Source organism: Nannobrachium achirus (assembly GCF_963921795.1).
Source record: "Nannobrachium achirus genome assembly, chromosome: 2".
NCBI lineage: Eukaryota > Metazoa > Chordata > Actinopteri > Myctophiformes > Myctophidae > Nannobrachium > Nannobrachium achirus.
Genome location: NC_137811.1, coordinates 26,822,081 through 26,847,725, shown reverse-complemented (window position 1 = coordinate 26,847,725; position 25,645 = coordinate 26,822,081). Strand labels below are relative to the sequence as shown.

General features: G+C 42.1%; 1 protein-coding gene across 1 annotated transcript in view; it reads left to right on the top strand.

Moving 5' to 3' along the window:
* Window positions 1-25,645, top strand: part of ascc3 (activating signal cointegrator 1 complex subunit 3) — a 296,191-nt gene that overhangs the window by 116,515 nt on the left and 154,031 nt on the right. Inside the window, exons 13-14 of the mRNA XM_080751624.1 lie at window positions 14,822-14,998; window positions 16,435-16,506. Coding sequence (XP_080607750.1) covers window positions 14,822-14,998; window positions 16,435-16,506 — 249 coding nt within the window. The remainder of the gene's footprint in view (window positions 1-14,821; window positions 14,999-16,434; window positions 16,507-25,645) is intronic.

Sequence of the window (25,645 nt, the reverse complement as noted above, 5' to 3'; positions counted from 1 at the left end):
GTAACCCCAATTTATATTGAAATTGTAAAATCAATGTTAATTTAACTCTGACAGTGTACAAATGGAACAAAATGGTTCCATTTGGTTGGCGCTGTAGTTGTGACGCCTTTTTCCCATCTATACAAAATCTCTTTGCCAAAGAATGCAAGCTCGCTGTGAGCCTGCAGATCGGCTATTTCTTTGCTAATGTTCCCCTCAGAATATGATTACTGGAGTTGTGGGTCTTTCTACTGAACTTCCTTAATCCCTTTTGATTTACCTTCGACAGAAATTACAATTATGAAAAAGTGTGTCTTAATTCAAAAGACTAAAGCAACTGAATTGACTGACTGCCCCCTTGTAATCAGTTTCTTCCAGCAACACTAGCCATTTGGAACACCTACTGAGTCTCTTTCTAGACGCTTTCTTTTGAGAGGAGCTTTAGCAGTTTGTAGATTAAAAGCATAATCGCACACTGCTGTGGCCTTATTAGCCTTTCTTCAAGCTGCCACCTTAGATGAGAGCTGTGCAATGGTTACGGTCAAATCAAAATGTTGCAGTCAAATGTACACCATCTGTATGGTAGGAAATGTTGCTGACGAATGCATGCTTGTTCTACAAGCACTGCACACAAGTCAAAGTAAGAATGAGCCCATTAAGACCTGAGGTAGATTCTACAAATGTCTTATGTTGTTTTACGTTTTATGAAAAAGGTATACTGTTATGGACCCCCAGAATTATATGTATTCGGCTGCGGAACCCAGTCTCCAAATATTTTGTTCCAGGGACCCCAGAAGCAAAGACTCTAGTTGAAAATGTTTGCTTTAAAGTAAAACTATGAATATAATATATGTATGTCACAGTTAGTTTGAGATTCAGTTAGATTGAGAACAGGAGCGCTCGTTTTTGGGCACAAGGTGGAGCAGGCGGTGCCTCCTTCGGGGAACTAGGAATAATTTGACTGAGGTTAGGGTTAGGATTAGGGTTAGGTTTAGGCATAGTTTTACTGAGGCTAGGGTTAGGGTTAGGGTTAGGTTTAGGCATAGTTTTACTGAGGTTAGGATTAGGGTTAGGTTTAGGCATAGTTTTACTGAGGTTATGGTTAGGTTTAGGCATAGTTTTACTGAGGTTAGGGTTAGGGTTAGGTCTAGGCATAGTAGCATTCACCAGGTTAGCATTCACCAGCGTGGGACTAATGCAGTCAAATGCTCTACCACTGAGACATGGGCTTCTTCCACATCCAGGTGAACAAAAACAAGCGCTCCTTTCCCAATCTAACTGGTTTCTCAAACTAACTGTAACATATACATTAATAAGAGCAAAGTACAATAATGTGTGTATATGCAAGAACGTACAGTATTGCTTGTACTGCATGTTCTGTGTTACAGTATGTGCCAAATTACTGTTTTTTCTTTCGGTAGACTAGGTGGACCTACAGTTGTGAGCTCAGCAGTGGTGGAAAGTAACTAAGTACATTTACTTAAGTACTGTACTTAAATACAAATTTGAGGTACAGTATTTGTACTTTACTTGAGTATTTCCAATACTTTTACTTTTACTCCACTACATCTTGGATCCAAATATTGTACTTTTACTCCACTACAATTATTTGACAACTTTAGTTACCAGTTACTTTGCAGATATAAATTATAATATTATAAAACATACATAAACCACTTTAGCCCTAATTTATCTCTCTCCTATTTTCAAACATTTTGTGCTTTTACTGTTGATACTTTAAGTACATATTGATGCCAACACTTTCATACTTTTACTCGAGTACATTTAGAATTCCGGATTTTTACTTGTAAGAGTATTTCTATATTGCAGTATTGATATTTTACTTAAGTAAATATGTGAGTACTTTTTTTCCACCACTGGTGTGCTTAGGCACACCCAGATTGACCTGCTCTGTAGCAGTCAATTACAGACATTTCATGCCAGTGCAAAAGGGGTTTAACACCTTCACGAGCAACCATTTCTGCTTGCAAACAAACTCTTTTGTTCTCCACTCCACAAATGCGACACTACGAGGTGTTGCATTTTCCGCCCTCTCTTAACCCCTTTTCTCCACTTCTATTTATTGCTGTTGTGATTGTCACTGGGAACAACAGAGCTGTTGTTGGTGTTGTTTTACTCTAATCTCCTCTCGTTTATAGAGCCGCAGGAAGGTATGAATATCCATTTCCCTATGAATGAGAAAACTTCTTCCAACTGTAATCGTTCTTACGTGAGGTATTGTGTGTTTAAAAATGGACAAGCTTAAATCTTAAACCACTTTTGTAATGCTACAGAGTAAGAGAACCAAAACCATTTAGTAGAGATGTACCGCCAATACCATTGACCATAGTCTATAATCACTAGCTCTCAGCTCTCACGGAGAGACCCCATAGCCTTCCGTACGAGTCTGGATGTCTGCCCTTACAACCCAGACATCTCTGCGTTATACAGGGATCTTCAGATCCATTATCCATAAGCATGAGGGTTGAATAATCATCTAGGAGAGTGTACAAATGGATCCATAGGGTCCATTGTACAAATGGATCCATAGGGTCCATTGTACAAATGGATCCATAGGGTCCATTTGTACAGAGTTTTGTGGGTCCTTGAAATTGAAAAGGTTTGAGAACCACTGATCTTGGAATACATAAACATTTAAAAACATATACAGTACAGTAACACGGTAGTGCAACATCAACTGAAGCATTCAAAATACATACTAATCATCATGTGATAAATGATGTGGTGTGGGGATAGACTAGCATTCTCATCGATACCAGCATTTTAGACAGATTTCGTCAACTTTTACAATACTGGATTCAGTATCAGAACAACTCAATAACATTTAGAAGCCATTTGCAACTCATTCCTTTTGAAAGTTCCTGATGGTGCAATACAAAAATCAGACCATACTTCTGGGCATAATCTGCTCAATGTTACTTTTGCCTGCATTCTGGCATTGTGCACAATGTTATCCCCACAGCACACTACCCGCAGAATTAGCTTACATTGTGCTGCTTCCAGAACACATTATTATATAGCTGTGTAGCTGAGTTTGCACACTTTGCCTCGTGAGCGGAATGTCTCAGGCAGGTCCTGCCAGGATTATCACCAGCCACCGTCTCGGCTGGCCGTGCGCACGCACGTACCGATGCCGCTGTGTCTTGTCTGCGAGGCTGATTTCCCTTGATGATGAGTGGCAGGTCCCCCGTGCCGGAATCAGCCTGGACGTTTGGGATATTAGAGTGATTATGCAAATGCAGAACAGGCGGGTGGGGGTGGGGGGGGGGGGGGGGGGAGCCGACGCCACGGCGGTGCTGTCCTCCATCCCATAGTCTGTGTTTCATCCTGATGAGCCTCCGTCAGGTGTCAATCCCACCGAGGAAATTGATAAACGGAGAGACAGAGACAGAGACGTGCGGCTGGAAATTCTGAGGTCCCCTGAGGCGACATAATATAAAGGAGCTGTTCTATTTATTTATTAGTTTTTTTTTTATCATCACTCACCCAAAACGATGCATAAAGCCCCGATTTATACTCCCGGCTTTGGCATTGTGTCTGACACCAAAAATAGACAATATACAAAACTCTGTAGATCCGCATTTTTTGGATGTTAGACACCACTGCGCGACCAAGTATAATGTCTCTTGTCGGGTGGAAACCTTATTATGTCCTAAACTGTTACTTTTCAAGATTCAAATAAAAAAAATGTCTAAAGTAGCAGATAAACATGCTTGTTTCGAGCTTGTAGATCTTCTGCTTTTGATGCCTTTGTCTGACGATGAAGTATAATCAAGTAGGGCGTTAATTTACATAAAAAAACACAAAACAAGGTTTCTGCCCGACAGCAACGATAACTAAGTGACAGAGAATTGCATTTGGAGCTCACCCGTTTGTATACAGACATAGTATACAGTACAAACACGCACCACTGTACAGTAAGTACAGTAGCAGCGCCAGAATGAGCTGGATAATACATTTCTTAGTGAGAGTTAAAGTGCAAGGATAAAGGCATTAAAGTGGGATTTAAAAGGAATCCATGCCGGTGGAGAATAAAAACACTGAAGTCCAGAGAGACAGACAGGGAGGTGGTGAGAGCCAAGGATGCTCAATAGGAACTGCTTGGCTTTTCTTTTCCCGCACTGTGCGGTGATGGCGGACCTTACGGCGAGGTTAACTGCTGGGTAATTGAAAAGCAGCCTCTACATGTGACCGCTGTTTACTCGGTTCACAGCCTATATTTATCTGCAGGTTTAACAGATTTTCTTTTTTTACCGCCACAGAAGCACTGACTGGATGCTTTGCACACCTCTCCGGGAGTGGCTCTATGTATACACAGCAGCCATATTGGAAAGATCTCTGGCCCTTTCCTTACTTAGCACAGTGTTTCACAGTATTTATTGGACCCCCATAACCCCATAACTCCCCCATAACTCTGAGAGGGTACTATCTCAAGAGTTACACTATCATAGTTATACATCCGTAAAAGGGTCATTTGGACAACTTCTTGAAGTCGTTCTCAATACTGCTATCTGGTCGTATCGTTAGCTGTGGTTGAAAAGTAATTGTAGTCTTGTACAGTGGTTCTCAACCTGTGGGTCGGGAGTGGACCCCGAGGGGACATGATTTTGGCCAGGTCCCCAGATGACAATGAAGTGACAATTTAAGGACTTTTAAGACCTTTTTAATACTTCAAAGAAAGAAAAAATCACACCCGTGTGAACTGAGCGGTGGTCGTGGAGGCTGCGCAACAGTCTTGCAGAAAAAGCATCATTTGTTCTGGTAGCTACAGAGAAAGGTCCTTGTCTTGTGTGTGTGTGTGTGTGCGTGAGTGAGTGAGTGAGTCCTTTGAATTGAATTGAAATTGAATTGAGTGAGTGACCCACCAACTCCACCCCCTTCCCCCCTGTGTGTGTGTGTGTGTGTGTGTGTGTGTGTGTGTGTGTGTGTGTGTGTGTGTGTGTGTGTGTGTGTGTGTGTGTGTGTGTGTGTGTGTGTGTGTGTGTGTGTGTGTGTGTGTGTGTGTGTGTGTTTGTGTGTGTTGTGTGTGTGTGTGTGCCTGGCCTGGCCTGAACGTTTGTGTGTGAGTGTGCCTGGCCTATCCTGAACAACAGCGCCCCTCCCTTAACATGTGTGGTCATAAAAGGTACTGTAGGCTACAGACACGCAGACAGACAGACAGACAGACAGACAGACAGACAGACAGACAGACAGACCCACACACACGGCCACGTATAGGAGCGTTGTGACCACCGCTCAAAAAACAAATAGGCCATTACGGTGTTAATAGTAATCAACAAACTAAGAACTGGTCAACCATTGGCCAAATCGTCAATTAGTGACAGAAAGTCAAACTATTATAAAATGGACAAGCTCACAGATCTCTGTTTTGAACTAAATGGAATACAGCCTTACATTGGTAAAATCTGCGAAGGAAGTGAGGAAGAGGCCCAATTTGTTCTGGTGTGGCTGCTGTGCATGGAGCCTCAGAATATTAGAGCTCCACAGAGGCCAGATGTTTTGGGTCCGATCCCGATCTTGGAGAGACCCTATGATTATTACTAATGTTTTGAAAGATACTTTGACAAAAAGGGCAAAATCTAGAAAATAAGTTTGAAATATTTTCAAACTATTCAATTTTTTTTTTGTAAACTTAGTTAGCTCATAACAATAAAGTTGTAATAGATCCAAAATGTAAATTAATTATATATAAAACTTCTACATTGATATTTAACATTATTTATAACATGAACAAGCAAACATAAAATAGAAATACACACATTATTAACTGAAGTTCATAACATTTTGAACATCACATGTAAGCTTCTAGATCAGGGTTCCCCAATAGGCGGCCCGCGGGCCATTTGCGGCCCGCAGGGGGCCACTGTCTGGCCCCCACCAACCCCAGTAATAATGGTGGTATAAGAGCAGCAACAAAACTAGTATATCGTCATTGTCTGGTGGAAAAACCATATCTCAAAATGTGTACGTTCTTTCGCAAAGTAAAGCCCTGCTTCATAAAACAAAGCCATCGCACAAAAGTAGTGAAAACAGCAGATCGGCTGTTTTCACTAGTTTAAATCATTTTTAAAATGATAAATGCAAAACGAACGGTTTTTGACATACAAGATTTTCACCCGACAACGACGATATCCGATCTGTCACTGGAGTAGCGGGAACGCCACCGTCGTCCCCTGCAATGCTGTGGCCCTCGGCATGGTACCCTAGACATAATTTGGCCCTTGGGGAAAACTAATTGGAGAACCCTGTTCTAGATGCTGTAGGCTATTTTTGAATATCTCAGTTTTTTTGCCGTTGTCCAAAATAGGGACGAGAGGTTAAATCAATCAAGTCAACTAATGACCTCTCGAGAGTAAACCGCCTTTCAAGTCTGTGCCTGCATGTCTGTCTGTCTGCCTCTCTCTCAGCTTTCATAATTAGTACATACGTTCGTTGGCTGGTGAGAAAGTAACTCTATATGTATCATTGATGGTTTCCTCTCCACTGATGTATTGATAGTTTCGTGCGAGGGTGAAAAAGAAAGCTCATTAAATGTAAACATTACGAGCTGCTTTCAGATGCGCAAACATCCAATCTTCACACGACCACCTCATCTACATGATGAACGCTGAGCGTTGCGTTTTCTCGTTAACAGTTTGGGTTTAACCCATTCAGAACGGGTACACTATATTGTGTATCATTGTTTTATGCTTTAACTATTGAAAAATAGCAGATATACAAGCTCACAGCGCGGCACCGAGTGCCGCGCTGCGAGCTTGTAGATCTGCTATTTTTGAAAAATCGTGAAAATTTGAATTTTGACCAGATTCTATAAGTGTCTTGAAAAACCTGTTTCTATGTCAGCAATCTGGCCAGCCATCGTCAAAGAAAAGGTCCTTTTCACTTAAATGGAGCTCAGTTAGTCTGTTCTTGAGAGACTACTATGTCAGTGGTTCTCAAACCTTTTCATGTGAAGGACCCCCAAAATGATATGAGTTTGGCCACGGACCCCCATCTCAAAATATCTAGTTCCAGGGACCACCCAGAAGCAAAATTTGAGTTACAAACGTTCGCTTTGAAAATACATTATATTCAAAGATTTGCACACATTTTCGCGACTTTTTCAAAAATAGCAGATCTACAAGCTCGCCGCGCGGCACTCGGTGCCGCGCTGTGAGCTTGTAGATCTGCTATTTTTCACTGGTTAAAGCATTCAATAATTCTAGGCCTAAATGGGTTTAAGGATCGTCGTGTGATCCATCTCCCTGAATACTTTGCATACAAAAATAATATAGCGATCATTAGACAAAAATGGCAGTGTGCGGGATTCTAGTCTTTACTGCAGTGCACACATCCAAATGGGTTTCTTTCCACAGACATCCAACTGATTTTTTTTTCTTTTTTGGTAGAGCCACAGTCACATTTCCACAATGGCTGCAGTATTTTTATGGACTCAAACTTTTACATCGCTGCACTGAACATTCACTTTAAATCGGTGTCTGTCTTTGCCGGGATTCTCCTTGACATATGGAGAGCTGCTGTCTTCCAGACTACATTTTTTCGTTGTCAAACCAAATCTTCAGTATTCTTTTTTTTCTTGCCATAACAGCAAGGTTTAAAAATATGGGTTGTTGGGGAACCTTATAAGCCCGAGTCATACTTCGCTGAGTGCAAACCTTGCTTACAATGTGTTAGATAGGCCTGTCACAATTATTACATACCGGTAATCTCCCAATCTTAGTTATTTGTGCTAATCATCGCTATGACTTTGCATCATCTTTATAAAGGTTAGTGCTCATCTGTATGCAGTGGTGCATTGTTGAGTCAATGTTTGGGGGGTCGCTTATGTAGAGACGTCACGCGCATGTCGCTCAACACCTACTATTCAGGTCTATTGATATGCATACAGGTTTGTTTCTTTGTTAAAACACCCTGTTGTGACGCTAAAGCGTTGGCGAGGTGTGAACTTTGGGGGTTTTAGCATCAATGCATGTCCGTTTAAGTGAGAGGCGTGACCACTGCTCAGAAAAGATATGGTGCGGCGGGGGCGCGTGGGACAAGACTAATTCAACACTGTCTGTATGGGTACAGCAGGATGAAATGAACTACTTTGAACCTGGCGTCCCCCTTTTGGGCATTTAGGGTAATACAGCAAAAAGAGTTAGCCGATATAACAAAGAATATGGCCTGTTTGTTTCATTGTAAATTATTTATTTTGATTATTGGTACTGGTCATTGTTAGTAATAGTCTTTGTATATTTATTTGTCATATCTGCCCCAGCCCTTTTTCTTCTTTTCAACTTCTTTGGAGGTGCGAAGACCTTCTCTGCCTGGGGGTGAATGGGTGAGGTCAATTTAGCTGAAAGCCTGACCAAAGGTAATGGATGTCAGAGTCTCAAAACCGGTCGGACTGACCTCTTAAACGAGCGTGTTAGGCTAAATATGTTATTTACCTGTTCCGATGTTTAATGCCAAAAACACAATTCTATCATTAATCACAATTTTTGTATGACAATTAATGTCATGATCGTGACACTCCTAGTCATGTTGTGAGCTTGTAGATCTGCTATTTTTGGCATGCGACGGAGCACAAATTCAGGCATTACATCTATGGCTTTTGCTACAGAAGGCATGGCTGACGATCGTTTTTTTGTTTCTTATGTGTACACCTTATGCACATGTGTTTGCATAGTAGAGGGGAAAAAAGGGCACATTTAAAGGGATTCGTCTTATTAAGACTTTTTTTTATTCATTTATTTGCTGAATTATTGATCGGTGCGCTGTAAGCAAGATTGTAGCCTCTGGAAATAAAAAGATGAGTCGTCCCATCAATAAAATATGGAGGCAGAAAAAGAAAACAACTATTCCCCAAAGGATTAGGTCTTTAGCGGTAGGAAGGGGATACGATAACACTGCTGGGTGTGAGAGCTGTTTCTGGAAGAGGAGAGTGAACGCTCTCTCTAGGTGTCCATTCGTTCTATGCGGGACGCGGCGCTAGACGTGATCAATCACACGCACTCAGAATCGCAATGTCAATCAAAACATCTCAGGGGTTGGGGAAACAGTGTCTTTACCATCGACTGGTCGATCCCCAAGGGGTCGATGGTGGAGCAATTTGAGAGCCGCAGACAAAAACATCCATTCGTCCACTTGTGTTCAGGCTTGTTGGTTTGAATATGAAACCCCAGCGAATCATAGCACGATTTAGCATAGGAATGGACATGGGCAGCATCATATATATCGTCGTTGTCCGATGAAAACCTTCTATGTCCAAAACCGTTCGTTTTGCATTTATCATTTTAAAAATCAAACCTCGGTTCGAAGTGGAGCGGTGAATTTGAGCAGCTGTACCCTATGTGAGTGAGTGAGTGAGTGAGTGAGTGAGTGAGTAAACTGTGCCTGTGAGTGAGTGGTGAGTGTGCCTGGCCTGCACAAAACAGCGCCCCTCCTTTAACTAGTGTGTTGTGTGTGGCCACCCACCCACATACCCACGGACATACCTGTCTATTGGGAGCGCTTTCACCGCTCCAAAAAGGATTTAAACTAGTGAAAACAGCCGATCTGCAAGCACACAACGCCTCGCACCGCGAGGCGTTGTGTGCTTGTAGATCTGCTGTTTTCACTACTTTTGTGCGACGGCCTTGTATGATGAAGCAGGGCTTTACTTTGCGAAAGAATGTACAAATTTGAAACTTGGAGATACAAGGTTTCCACCCGACAACGACGATATGGTGTATGGTCCACTACCCGACTACTTTCCAACCACAGCTAACAAGACGAAACCAGACGGCAGTATTGAGAACGACTTCAGGAAGAGACACCAAAAAGAGAAAAGACCATTTCCACGCAGAACGGGAAGAGAATACATTGTTTGTCTTGTCTAAAAGGGAAATGTTTATACGATACATTTTAGAATTACACGGATGCTTTCCCGCTTTTAATGGGTTTAAAGAAAGTGAACTGAAATCTCAGCAAGCAACACTACTACGTCTGTTTTCATAAAGCCGGTTGGTGAAGTTAAAATGGCCACTTCAGTCATGTGTGCACAAAAGGAAGGAATTGCTCCCTATCTTTCCACTGAAGGACGAGATGTGAGGATGTTTTCCTTGCGTACATGAAGAAATCACTGAATATGAAGGATGTGGTGGATGTTGGCCTGAAGGTTGTGTGTTCCATTCACCCGTGCTACATTTGTGTTCTCTATCATGAATACCTACTGATCAACAGTGAAAGATGATGCCTCGTTGATAATTGCAACCAGCAGCTGTCAACTTGACTTTGCTGCTAGTTCCCACTTTTGTGTTGAAGTGAAATTGGATTTTGTGTGATCTTTCTGCAAGACAGATTATTATTTATTTTTCATTTTAGATTGAAGGCCAACTTCTATACCTGCTTTTTCCCTCCAGAATACTCTGTGGTGTTGTGTTGTCAACGAACACCTTGCAGAACTGAGAAACCGTATATAGCTTTTTAAAGATCCTGTCGCCAATTTTTCCTAACAATTTTGTATGCATTATTGTTTGATGTGCACGACACATTTCTCCCCAGATAGATGTGTGAAATTGTTGACTTATTATTATTAGCCTCGCCAGCCTTGGAAAATGGCTAAGTAGATCTCGTGCCCACCTCTGAATTTTTAGACCATCGGTTACAGGCCTAGGGTCTAATTCGCATCACACCGAGGGCTTTCATGCTTTTCTCAGCCTTATTTCCTTTTCATCAGGTCAGTAGAAACATTCTTTTATTTGTTTTTTTTTATTTTGCTTGGTTAGTTTTTTTGCAAGGAAATGAATGCACATTGGATACAGATTGCAGGTTTCCTTTCATCTCTGTAGCCTTGATCATTGCACACCCACTAGTAAATGACGGCAAACACAAATTCAATATCGTCGTTGTCAGGTGAAAACCTTGTATGTCCAAGACCGTTCGTTTTGTATTTATCATTTTAAAAATGAACTAAACTAGTGAAAATAGCAGATCTACAAGCACACAACGCCTCGCACCGCGAGGCGTTGTGTGCTTGTAGATCGGCTGTTTTCACTACTTTTGTGCGACAGCCTTATGATGAAGCAGGGCTTCACTTTGCGAAACAGTTTACACATTTGAAACTTGGAGATACAAGGTTTCTGCCCGCCAGTGACGATATAAATACACTAGATGCACTGTAGTGACAGGCTTAGTCAGCCCACTGAAAAGCTACACAATGCAGTTAGAGAAGCAGACTCCTTTTAAAAATATATACAGTATTTTAGAACGCTCATGCTGATAACATTTATCTCAACATGTATTAACCTGAATAGATTCCGTTACACTGTTGATGATGATGTTGTTTCTGCAAGATCATCACCAGGAAAGGGCTCATCGTCTCCTATTTGCAGCACAGAAAGAATGGGAGAATGTTCTCTTAAGATCATTACGGCGTCCTCTCCCAGACATCAAATTGCACTCAGCAGGGCCATTTATGATGAAAAACAGCCAGCCGTTTAAATGGGACACATCGTAAAAAGAGACCCTGTTAGATTCCTCCCTTAGGTGCTGTCTCACCGATAGCCTAGAGAGATACTCAGTTCACCCCCAACCATGCTAAAGAGGGCAGAGTGGAAAAAAAACTCGCAGCCTCATTTGAATGCAGACTCCAAAGACTATAGAGTATTTCTACTGACTTTTGTGTTCACAGGACAGAGATATGGCCGTTGACCGTCAGGACTGGGCAAAGTATTGCTATTATATTGAATGGAGTCTACACAACAATCCTACGAATGGCTAGGGCTGTCACAATTATTACATAATCGTCTAATCGTGATTTCTTTTTTACATAATCGTGATTATTTTTCATAATCGTCATAATCGTTTCCATGTTGAAAAATGTTCTTATATTTTAAAAAAAAAAGTAAAAAATAGTGGAAATAGAAGATCTACATGCTCACAACGCGTCGCATCGCGACGCGTTGTGAGCTTGTAGATCGGCTATTTCCATTATCAATGTTCTTTTTTAAGTATAAAGTTGTAAAATATGTCAGTAATTTCTTTGTATATTTAGGTTATGTGTCATATCTACCATGTGCAACTTCAAAGCATAAAAGCCAAACAGACATGTAATTGTCAACAACAAAAACACAATTAAATCGTCAATCGCAATTATTTGAGTGACAATTAATCGTCATGTAAAATGTCATAATCGTGACAGCCCTACGAATGGCCCTAGGTGTCACATGGACAGAGCACATCAGAAATGTGGTCCTCTACCCCGGGTCACAGAAAGTCAGAGAGAGAAGGATGAGGCTAGCATGGCACTGCGTCAGACACCCAGAACTAGAGGCAAGCAAACTGACACTATTCTATTCTATTTTTGGAAGGTTTTAAAAAATTAAAAAAGTAAAATTGATACTATACATTGTTACGATACAATATCATCGAGACAATATGATATCACAATATTGATACTGTATATGGACTATGGAGGTATTGAGGCAAAGACATTAGGCCTACAATCTGTACGCCATTCTGGTGTCCCTCTGAGGGAGTTTGTGTAACCCTGTAAACCTTTTGGTTCTTATTTGCCACTTCAATACAATCTAGTCGATCACAGTGTCGACCAAAGCCTCTCTCCATCCAGTTCCTGCCACACCTGACAGACTGCCATAATTGACTGTCCTGATGGAATTATGGCTGGTGCTGCTGATGTGCCAGGTGCTTATTTTCACCTCGTTATGCACATGAATATGGAAATCCCAGGAAACTAAACGAAACCCGAATCCCTTGTGTGTGTGTGTGTGTGTGTGTGTGTGTGTGTGTGTGTGTTTTTTTAAATGGAAATAGTTTTAGAGCCAAGCCATTTATGACTGCGATGTTCTGCATGGGAAAGCACGTGTTTCCTTGGCCAGGTTGACTAATACCAATTATGCATGACATTCAAGATAAAGCCTCTCTAAAATGCCTTTTAAACTTTTAATGTTACGCTGTATTAGAGTGTCACTAGGGAACAAACCGTGTTTTAGCTAAAGACCCACACTGAAGAACAATTAGGGACAAAAATGGAAGTATTGGGAGGACCAAATTGATTCTTCAACCCCTACTATATGGAAAACTCAGTTAAACCCATTTAGGCCTGGAATTATTTTATACGTTAGCTATTGAAAAATAGCAGATATACATCACAGCGCGGCACCGAGTGCCGCGCTGTGAGCTTGTAGTCCCTGGAACAACATATTTTGAAATATTTGAGCCAAATACATGTCATTTTGGCCGTCCTTGACATGAAAAAGTTTGAGAGCCACTGATATAGAAGAAGGATTTAGAGGACATTTATAGAATCGGGTCAAAAATATCCAAAGACTTTTGAATTTAGAAATAGAATTTTCATGACCTTTCAAAAATAGCAGATCTACAAGCTCTGTGAGCTTGTATATCTGCTATTTTTCAATAGTTAAAGCATAAAATAATGGTTAAATTAATGTGTAATAATGCGTTCCCGGTCTTAATTGCTTAAACCCACTATACAAAAGACATGGCCTGTAGAGCCCCGCTCTCCCAAGCAGCCAACCAGGTTGTTTCACAACAGTTGAACTTAATGGTATATCTGCAGCACGGCGGCGGCGCCGCCCGGCACCTATCCGCCGGGCAGGGATTGGTCGGGTCCTTATCTTGATAGGGTGGTTTGACAGGTACTGCATCACATTAAAGGCCTTACCAATCTTCCCTGTCACACAGCACAGCAGGAGGCCCATAGATAGGGGGCTTGTACACATCATGCACACACTGCTGCTTCACTTATTCCCCTTCCCACCCACCACGCGCTCGCTTACACGCATGCCCGCGTGCACGTGCACACACACACACCCACACACACACACACACACACACACACACACACACACACGCGCGCGCACCCGTGCGTGCGCACATGTCAAGAGTGCATAAACCCTTTAGAGGTAAAAGTAATTTCAGCAGTGAATCCATTTTTATTATCACGTTTTCGTTATCTAGATACATTCTTCATGTGGGTTGTCTACCTTGGAGACAAAGATTGCCTTTACCTGCGATTTTTCATGCACAACAACAACTTCTGTCCCGCAGTAACCTCAACAAGTCCGTGGAGGTTGTGTGTGTTGCGCTTGTCATGTAGACCAAAGGTTCCCCGAACTTTTCAGGCCCCCGAAATAATCATTTTTGACCTCCCCCCACCACCATTACAAGCACTTGGAATTGTACTGTAGGCATTACATTTAGTTAGCTTCCACAGATAAATATTGTGAAAATAGCCAACAGCCAATCGGTGTGCGAGGCTTTGTGAGTTATTTGACTCTTTGGCTACTGTTTAGCCACTTTTTATAAAAAAAATTGTTGGTAATGGTTACGTTTGATGCAGTAATGGTCTTTTTTTTTAAAGGTGTTCTGTTTGACACAGCTTCTCACACACATTGAATGAAAGCTGTGTCCAAACTGTTGACTGGTAGGGTATATATCGTCGTTGTCGGGTGCAAGTTTCAAATGTGTACGTTCTTTCGCAAAGTAAAGCCCTGCTTCATCATACAAGGCTGTGACACAAAAGTAGTGAAAACAGCAGATCTACAAGCACACAAGGCGTTGTGTGCTTGCAGATCGGCTGTTTTCACTAGTTTAAGTCATTTTTAAAATGATAAATGCAAAACTAACGGTTTTGGACATACGAGGTTTTCATCGGACAACGACAATATACTATATATATTCGATTTTATCCTAGTAACAAACATTCATTATTCTGACCCATCCCTAGTGCACACAGGATATAGACTGACTGTGTGTGTGTGTGTGTGTGTGCGTGTGTGTGTGTGTGTGTGCGTGCATGCGTGCGTGTGTGCAGGTGGAGTCCACCCAGAGCATGATCCGCATCCTGGGCCTGTCGGCCACGCTGCCCAACTACCTGGACGTGGCGTCCTTCCTGCACGTCAACCCCTTCATCGGCCTCTTCTTCTTCGACGGACGCTTCAGGCCCGTGCCCCTCGGACAGACCTTCGTGGGCATCAAAGCCACCAGCAAGGTAAACAACACACACATTTTAACACTACGCGAGCAAATTAACTCATTGATTGCCCTTTTCAAGATGGCCGCCAAGTACCAGGATGCCACATTCCTAAATTTCTAGTGCACGGGTCAATTTATTGTGCACGGATCGTGCATGCCCATGCCTAGATAATGCACCATATGCACCAGTGTAGTACTTTTTAACAGCTTTCAAACAAAAAAATCCGCTTGGAAATCCGTTCAGGCATTCATGAGATAGAAGCCTTCAAAGTCAGACAAAACAAACATTTTGCCATTTTGAAAGATGTGTTTGTTATGGGGCTAAACATGCAATTTCGCGATTGCGATCATGCCTAATACATTTTAGGCATTTTTGGATTTTTTTTTTATAAAAAAAACTTTTTGAAAAAAAATAAATATATATATATATATATATATATTTTTTTTTTTTTTCAAAATGGCTGCCAACTCGGGAAACTCGGGCTGTGGCAGCCTGGGACTACTGTAATAACTCGGGAAACTCGGGCCTTGGCAATCAATGAGTTAATATAGCCGTTTGCTACTGTAAGAATAATCTGCAGTTGCAAGGAGACGGATGTCATGCAAAAATAACCCGGAAATGAAAAGCACTCCTTCCGTTTCAACTTCTTCTTCCGCAGGTAAATGCGATTATCTCTGGTTGTTGGTTTCCGCAGTGCCCATAGTCCATTCACACACTGTTTAGTGAACACTAGGTGAAGCTACAACAGCTGGAGAAATGTTTTTCCTGTCTTTCCATCCCACCACGCACACGATCGCTTCCACAGAGACACGGGCTCACGCACGCGCTCGCGATCGCCCTCGAAGCTACTGAATTAATTAAGACCTACTATTTGTAGTTCAGCCAAACATTACACATGCCTTGAATTCATGGAAATTCCTTTAGTTTTTGTCACATTCTTAAGCCAATAATTATATGTCGGTGATAGAAATCAGGTCATTCTTTGAGTGAACTACTCCTTTAATTGGATATTCAGTTTAGCCACTTAACCACCCCATATGGTTGAGCGGAGACCCTCAGGGCTCTTAACTAGTTTATTCTGTTTTCTGCTCACAATACGGATGCTGGGGTTCATTTGGTTAAAACATCAATCATGTCAAAATCCAAATATATCAGCGTCCATAAAAATCTGTTGTCTATATATGCTAGACGCAAGCAGACTACCATACAGTTATGGACATGCCCTGCCAAATATCACAGCAATTGTCTTTGTTATTTCAGCAACTTGTAGGGCACATACACACACGTATGTCTTCACACGGCGATAAGAAGACACTGAAAAAGTGCTGGCTGAAATTCAGAGGTTATATTGATCGTTATCGCTTCGACTGCAGCGACAAGATAACGGGGGGAAAAGAGCTGTGTTGTTCATGGGAGCTGCTGTAGCGTTTGTGTTTGTGTGTCTGCTTCAGATCCAGCAGATGCACGACATGGAGGAGGTGTGCTACGACAAGGTGGTGCACCAGATCAAAGGAGGCCATCAGGTAACGTCCCACGCTTTCATTACCACACTCAAAACGTCTTCATTGATTGATGATTGATTGAAGACTTTATTAGAAGTTTGCATAGGAAAAGGTACAGTTTCATGACGGTACAGTTCACTGGTACAAGGTCTACTAAAAGGAGATCCTAGAAAAGACTAAGCTTATTTCCACAGGAAACCATTTAAGTATCTCATATAACATTGAATGACAGACGAATAGAACACAGTACTATGCAGTAGATATGTAAATAAAATAAAATGAAAGAACAAAAAAAAGAAAATAGTAAGTCTAAACAAACAGTAAGTATATACAAAGAAGGGGCAGGGGAGGGTAGGGCTGGGCTAGGTCAAGGACCCCCAAAATGATATATATTTGGCCGCGGACCCCCATCTGAAAAGGCTTTGCCAGGGACCCCCAGAAGAGAAGATTTATGTAAAAGAAATTATCAAAATGTTTCAAACATTTTGGATATTGTTTTCAAAATAAGCGCGCACTGTGGCTCGAAGTGCCACCATTTAGGTTGTTTACAGTCTTACCTTTGCGAATTTATAGAAATATAGTCATCCATTATTTCCTATCGCGGTCTCGTGTAAAATTACACACGAGTCATGAAAAAAAAAAAAGATTTGAGACTAACGTTACGGGAGCTGCTGCTACTGTACACACCTGTGCCACCCCTCATCTGCTTACAGTGCTCAGACAGGTCAAATAACAAACGTTCGTTATGGCGTGGTGGACACGTGAAACAAAGAACGAGCGCTCGTTTAGCAGTAAAAGAGTTAACAATGAATACTTGAAAAACATAAAAGAGATGAACTTTAACACAACTGTACACCAACAGGTCAGTTGGAGAAGACCATGGTCTGACTATCCTAGAAGAAAGAACTCCCACACACTGGCTTCTATACTTGCAATAAAAATAATATTTGTTTGGAAGATTCTCAAGAAATATAATAAATATAAATATATAATATATAGTGAAGAAGACATAACAGTGTGTGGGAGTCCTTCCCTCTAAATAAGATAAACAGAAAATTCTGTGATTCTTTTTAACAAAAATGGGTCATTAAAATGATAAGATAATACTTCAGAATGTTGATTGCCACCATTGTATCCTAAAAAATGCATTGCATTGGCCTATCTGCCGGTTTCCTAAACAGACAGAAACAAACACAGTAGTGCCAGAAAGGGTAACCTCGCCTACCAGGCTTTCTGGGGGAAAGCCTGGTGTTCGTTCACATCAGGCCGCTTGGTTTCCGCCTAAAGAGCGGAAACCACTAGAAGAAGCGGCTTCGCTTTGATTTGGTTCCTCCCGTTTGTTTCCCCAATCCCTATTAAAATGCTCGATCGAGTAGCCTAGTGTATTCTTGCCAGTCGCTAACAGTTGGACTAAAAGATGCATATACCAAACACATTTTTCAAAAGCAAAACTACTCCACATCAAGGAGTTTATTAGATAGGCCCTAAAAGTATGTCCTTGAGCGCAGGGGAATATTTTGGGTTAAAACTGAATCCGGTTTGATCTTTCCGGCAAATTGTAGTCCTTTGAGTACTGCAACATGACGTGTTGTGGTTTCCGCTCCAGACCGGTTACAAACCCCGAAAAGTGAAGTGATCCCAGACTACAGAAAGGGAGAGAATATCCCAAAAATGTGAACTCGTCTCTAGTTTGGAACTCATCCCTAGTTTGGACACTGAGTGAGTCGGTACCCGACCCGTGACTCCCTTGCACATCGGTTTTCAGTGTCTGTTGCGACTCACACATGCACTGTGGGGGAAACGGCACAGACATTCCATCCGTCTGTGTAATAATTCATCATTTATATGAAAAAAAAAACACACCTTGGCCCTCTAAAGTGCTGGCCGAGCGGCTTTTCAGTCCAGCGACCCTGAAGACACCGCTCCTCCGTCAGACTGACCTCTGCTGCGGGCGGACGGCGGGGTTCAAACGCTGAAGGTCGAAACCGAGAGGCACGTCAGCCCTTCTTATTGAGGCAATTTGTGCCCCGTGGTGTGTCCCTTCCTCCCTGAACTCAATCTCTCGAGTCTCATAAATCAGAGGAAAAAATGGACTGCCTTGACTAGCTCTCAAATGCCTGGAACGCGCCCGAGTCGCGTTAGATTTTAACCACTTTAACCACTATTTTATGCTTTAACTGTTGAAAAATAGCAGATCTACAAGCTCACAGCGCGGCACCGAGTGCCGCGCTGCGAGCTTGTAGATCTGCTATTTTTGAAAAATCGTGAAAATAAAAAAAAATGTGTTCCAAGTCTTTGAATGTCTTTGACCCGATCTTTGACCCTACTTCTAAATCCTTCCTCTAAATCAGTGGTTCTCAAACTTTTTCATGTCAAGGACCCCCAAAATTACATTTATTTGGCCGCAGACCCCCATCTCAAAATATGTTGTTCCAGGGACCCCCCCAGAGACAGACATTTGAGTTACAAAAGTTTGCTTTGAAAAAATATATATTGAAAAATTTGCACACATTTTCACGTTTTTTCAAAAATAGCAGATCTACAAGCTTGCAGCGCGGCACTCGGTGCCGCGCTGTGAGCTTGTATATCTGCTATTTTTCAATAGTTAAAGCAGTCAATAATTCTAGGCCTAAATGGGCTAGCAGCACTACGCACACTAAACAGACCTTACCTCCACCCCACCCGCCCCAATATATTGAATTTATCTGCTTTTTTCCATCTCCTCGATGAAACATTTCCTGCATCCGCCCAGCATTGTGTGTGACCGACCTTGCCTTTTGTTTTGAAGAAAGCGGATGTGAATAATTGTCATTGTGAGCACGTACGTCGTCTTCCTGGGGTTGTGTGGGGGGTGAGGTAAACAACATTCTTGGGTTTTAGAAACGGTACATTCATAAGGATCTTTTGGTCAAAAACTGACACTACATTACTTTATGATTCATTCTCTTGTTTTGTCTAAGAACAAGACAGGTGCGGATGTCGAGGTGACATCAGAAAAGTATTATGATTCTCTCACTTTTTAACCCATTTAGGCCTAGGATTATTGACTGCTTTAACTACTGCGAGCTTGTAGATCTGCTATTTTTGAAAAATCATGATTTTTCTTTGCAAGTCTTTGAATATATCTATTTAAAAGCGAACATTTGTAACTCAAATATTAGCTTCTGGGTGGTCCCTGGAACAACATATTTTGAGATGGGGGTCCGTGGCCAAATACCTGTAATTTTGAGGGTCCTTGACATGAAACAGTTTGAGAACAACATGATTTAGGGGAAGGATTTAGAAGTCGGGTCAAAGATCAGGTCAAAGATATTCAAAGACTTGCACAGATTTTCACGATTTTTCAAAAATAGCAGATCTACAAGCTCGCAGCGCGGCACTCGGTGCCGCGCTGTGAGCTTGTATATCTGCTATTTTTCGAAAGGTAAAGCATAAAAAAGTGTTTAAAATCTAACGCGACTCGGGCGCGTTCCAGGTATTTGAGAGTTAAAGCTTTTGAAAGCTTGTTTTTTCTCTCCAAGGATGACAATGTCGTTCCGTCTGCCCGTCAATCTGTTTGTCAATGACTTTGGTCCCAAGATATTTTGAAAACCATTGGCTAGATGGAATTAGCTGTGCACAATTTACAATGTAGGCATTTAGCAGAGGCTATAGTCCAGAGCGATTTACAATGAGCAAGGACAGCACAAGGCAATACATCACCTCCAACCCACGTCCAATGATCCGTGGGTCGGTGGTTTGAAACCCAGCTCCTCCTGTCCACTTGTCGAGGTGTCCTTGGGCAAGACACTGAACCCCTCATTGCATCCAATGAGTGTCATCTTGCCACTACTGGTGCGTGAATGTGGGAAGTGAGGACGCTGGCGTCAACTGTTCGCTGCTTCACTTCCCGACATATGAAGGCATTAACCATTGTAAAGCGCTTTGAGCACTTGGACAAGCGCTATAAAATGCAATTCATTATTATTATTATTATTATTGTTATCTAGAATCATAGGTGAACCAAGAACCTATCATCAGTCTTACCACAACATCAGTAATATATACATTGAAACTATACCCAGTACAGTAAACACTATATGATGCCAGCTTTAATGCACCATTATGCTCCCCAGAGGATGAAATGTACCTATTTTAGCTGACCCCATAGCTAGGGCTGTCACGATATGACATTTTACATGACGATTAATTGTCACTCAAATAATTGGCGATTAACGATTTAATTGTGTTTTTGTCGTTGATAATTACATTTCTGTTTGGCTTTTAGGCTTTGAGGTTGTACATGGTAGATATGACACATAACCTAAATATACAAAGAAATGACTGACATATTTGACAACTTACTACTTAAAAAATAGCTTTGATAGTGGAAATAGCCGATCTACAAGCTCACAACGCGTCGCGATGTTGTGAGCTTGTAGATCTGCTATTTCCACTATTTCGGAAATTTTTAAACATTCACGATTATGACGATTATGACAAAATAATTGCGATAATGTCAAATAATCACGATTAGACGATTATGTAATAATTGTGACAGCCCTACCCATAGCCTTTCTTTAGCGCCACCCATAGCCCAACGGTTGCATGCAAAATATCTCAAACAACGAGCGAGCCGTGAAACGTGTCCGTCCGTCCAACAATTCCCGCCCGAACTAGACACCTCTAAAACTACTACCTGCAGTGTTAGCAGCAGCACGGCCTCTGGGGACCACTAGCAAGGGCTTTTAGACTCCCGTTCTTGTTTTACACGAACACCTGCTACCTGAATAGTCCCAAGTCCACCACACCCCCGATATACCCCACCCCTCTCCCCCTCCAACCCCGCACCGCCTCCTCCAGCAGCCTCTGAGGCCCTATTGGGAGAATGAGAGTTGTGGATTCAGCCATCTCCGTTTAGCTCCCATCTGCTCAGTGAGTTGAGCTCCCTGTTGAGCAACGCTGCTTATCTTGTCTGCATCGCTTTAACCCATTAAGACCCGAGGCCGATTGAGAAACTGTCTTCTAAACCAGTGTTTCTCAAACGTTCAAATTTCAAGGTCTTCCCTTAACTCTGACAGTGTACAATGACGGGTTCATTTGGTTCCATTTGTATGCTGTCAGGGTTACAGACTTGTATGGGTCAATTTAGACCACCCTAAAGGAACCCACAGTGTCCCTGGAATCCACTTTGAGAACCACTGTTCTAAACCCTATAACAGTTTTCTGAAGAAAAAAAATGCATGCTGTATGTCAAGGAACAACCCAAAATGATATGTATTTGGCTACAGATCCCTCATCTCAAAATATGTTGTTCCTGGGACCCTCCAGTAGCAGAGATTTGAGTTAAAAGTGCTTAAAAAAACTTAAAAAAAACGTTATTTTTTTAAGTATAAAATAATGTATTCAAGTCGTTAAAATCGAAATTGACATACAGTAGATGCTTTCCCGGTATGTATGGGTTAATGGGAGCATGCGTGCACCCCCCCAAACATACACTGTGACTCTTTCTGTCCATCTCTCTGTACACTATGTCTGTCTCGCAAGTCGCTATCTCGCTCACACGCACACACGCATAATGGTATTTCTTCTTCTATGGCCAGTGAGAACTCCTCACTCCGCACACACATATATACTGCGCTTGCCGAGATATGACTGCAACCAACGGCAGAAGAATTTCCCTTATCTGGCCCTGCCTAAAATCACACACAAAACACAAGCTTCGGGTCGCGGCCGCAGGGACCTCAACTCTCGGCTATGGGGACCTGCCATCGCCCCTCTCGATATTAAATTGTCAGAAGTGGCCGTGACATATATTAATTTCATCTGGGAGGGGGAGGGTGTGATGGATGAAATTTTCTTTATGAAGTTTCTCTCCCCCCTCACCCTCCCTCCAGCCCTCCTGCTGGGACAGGGAGCCGGTGCCGGTGCAGACAGAACTTTAATAAGCTTCAGAAGCCACCGGTTATACCGCCGACAACGCTTCCACACGCTGCTCAGCGGTGCTGATAAAACGCCTTCAATAAATAACATTTGCTGCAGCCTGGTCTCGCCGGGGCCGCGCGGCATATGTGTGGAAGTTTACACGCAGCACTTTGGAAGCATGCAGCGATGATATATGGGCTTGCAATAAACTGCCATACAAAAAAGAAAAGTCGCACAAAACAAAATGCGACAGAATGGCGGTTATGATTGTAATCGGACGTGATTCATTCGTCTGATTAAATGATCCGAGTTTGTCCGAGCACCTGGACATTGTGTTGTTGTTTTCCCATTCAATAACTCATATTAAAGTCAGGAGCGTAATGTATCATGGCCTGAATGTGGGCTTTCATAAGCTAATGTGTTTTCATCATCGTGTCAGATGAATTGGCAATGTTATTTCAAGTACAGTGGGCTTTTCCTTTCATGTTCTCTGGAAGCTCATACAATTAAATACAAATACATCCTATTTCTACTGCAAGAAAAGAATAAACTCAACGATGAAGTATAGAGACAATAGAAGCATTACTTTGTCAGAACAAGCATGCGATTCTCTCTTAAGTTAAGATAAGATAAACCAACCATGTTTCCATGAAGAGAAATGCAGGTGTCACAGTAGCAAGAGGAACGTGGTTGAAATACAGGAGAGGCACATGTGTGGTAAGCAGTGGTGGGAAAAAGTACCCAGATGTTTTACTTAAGTAAAAGTATCAATACTGCAATGTAGAAATACTCTGTTACAAGTAAAAGTTCAGAATTCAAAATGTACTTGAGTAAAAGTACAAAGGCATCAAAATGTACTAAAAGTACCAAAAGTAAAAGTACAAAAAATGTTTGAAAATAGTAGATCTACAACCTCACAATGTGTTGTGTGCTTGTAGATCATCTAAATGACCAAGGTATAGCATAGGGATAAAGTGATAAATGTATGTTTTATAATATGATAATTTATATCTGCAAAGTAACTAGTAACTAAAGTTTTCAAATAAATGTAGTAGAGTAAAAGTACAATATTTGGATCCGAGATGTTGCGGAGTAGAAGTAAAAGTATTGGATATTAGAAATACTCAAGTAAAGTACAAATACTTCGAAATTGTACATAAGTACATTACTTAAGTTAAGTGAAAGTACTTAGTTACTTTACACCACTGATGGTAAGAAAAGAAAAGAACATAATCCATATCACTAATGAGTGTGAATATATACAACCATCAACAGAGGGTGTATGAATGAGGATATGCACAGTCTGCCAACAATATGTTAATGTGCAGTTGCAGTGTGATTGTACAGAATGTACAGTCTATCACAATAACAATAATATGTCAGTGTTGAGCCGTGTACAGTACATCCTAGTAGTTGTCCATGCTCTGCCAGCACATTAGAGGGCCAAGGTGTGATTCATATGGGTTTCTGTTTTTTTCACTTAATATAAATGTTTATTTTTTTACACAGATAGATGCAATGTCTGTGCTGTTTCCCCCACAGTGCCTGTGAGTCTCACAGACACCGAACACTGATCTGCAGGGAGGGAGTCACTGCCGACCCAGTGGGTCATTAGTGACTCTGGGTCCCCCAGGGATCTGTACAGTATGTGACCCCCTCTTTTTTATTCCTATAGACATTTTTCCAGAGTGCTGCCTTGTAGCTGCGGTGTGGGCGAACAGCCGCACACACAAATATGTGCCACTTGACACCGCAGTTAGAGTTATGGCTGTCGCTCTGAGAAATCTGTCCATACACCAGCGGTTCTCAAAATATGGGTTGCAACCTAAAGTGGGGTCGCGGGAAGGTGCCATGTCTTCATAATGACCAACGTGAAGAGGCCGTCCACTACACTCCTCATACACACACTCACACACACACACACACACACACACACACACACACACACACACACACACACACAGCTGACAGCTCCGCCTCCAACACTGACCGAGAGTCAAGACACTCGCACATGCAGACTGAGCAGAGTTAAAGTTCTAGTCTAGAACCACCGGAGATGCATTAACTTCTAGCAATACATTTTGGCTTTGGGTTTTCAATCACGGGTGGGGGACTACATTTAGAGCCATTATGCAGTCCTCCACCTCGCCAAACAGACCAAAAAAGTCCCTCATAATATGGGGTCGTGATATAAAAACGTTTGAGAACCCCTGCTCTACACAAAAGATGTTTTGTCAAAACTTGCTGCATTGTGAGATGATCTGCAATTTTTGGCCAAATGTCCGCCTATTATGACATGCCCAGAATAGGGACGCTAGGGTTCATGTGGTTAAAGTAGATCAAAGTCAATAGCAAGGTAACAGTGCAAGGTGACTTGACGGGAGTGTGGTGACCCAGTACATTAAGGAAGAGACCCCAGGGTTATTTACTGTACAGTACATGTGGGCTGGAAGCAGGAAGCTGCCCCATGTCCTTCAGAGGGCTGGAGCAGTGCTGTAACCCAGAACACATGAACACAGCGTCACAAAGACCTTGGTCAACTGGATGTTTGGTCACTGTGAAGGTCAATGCCTCTGTTTTCACCTGACTGCTGAGCTGTCATGCGGTCTCTTTCACACTGTCTTGATGTGCCTGTCTGTTCAGACATCACATTTGATTTCAGATATACACCAGTAAGACTCCCTAATCGGGAGATACGTTTTTTTTACCCACACAAACTTTACAAGTCAATCGTATCCATGTTGATGACTTTAGAGATACTGTGTACCGCTTTGCGTGATTTTAGGGCTAAATCTGTAGGGACTTTGTCCAAAAATGTGTTTTGCAAGAATCGGCCTCATGGTGGCGCTAGAAGAGGGGCATGTGAGAAATCAGGGCTGGAGGTTGTGGTTTGCCAGCCAAGGAGTGTGTGTGCAAAGTTTGGCATGGATAGGGGCAACGGTGGCGGAGATAAGAGTAGGGCTAAAAGTGTGACGTGACGGACGGACTGACGGACGGGCGGATGGAGGGACAGCCGGTGGAGCTTTGCTTTGCATAGTAACTCGCGACCTAGCGGTCGCAATAACTTACCTTCAGAAAGGCTCATACTAGAATTGGATCACCATTTTTACACATGTACTGCTGTTAAGCCACTCATGCCAATATAATCAGTTGTGGCCAGTGGTGTGTTCTAGGCGGTATTCTACCTGTAGCGTAACACGGTAGAACACACACCACTCCTTTTGGCTTATTGCGACCGTCAGGTCGCAGTTAGTAT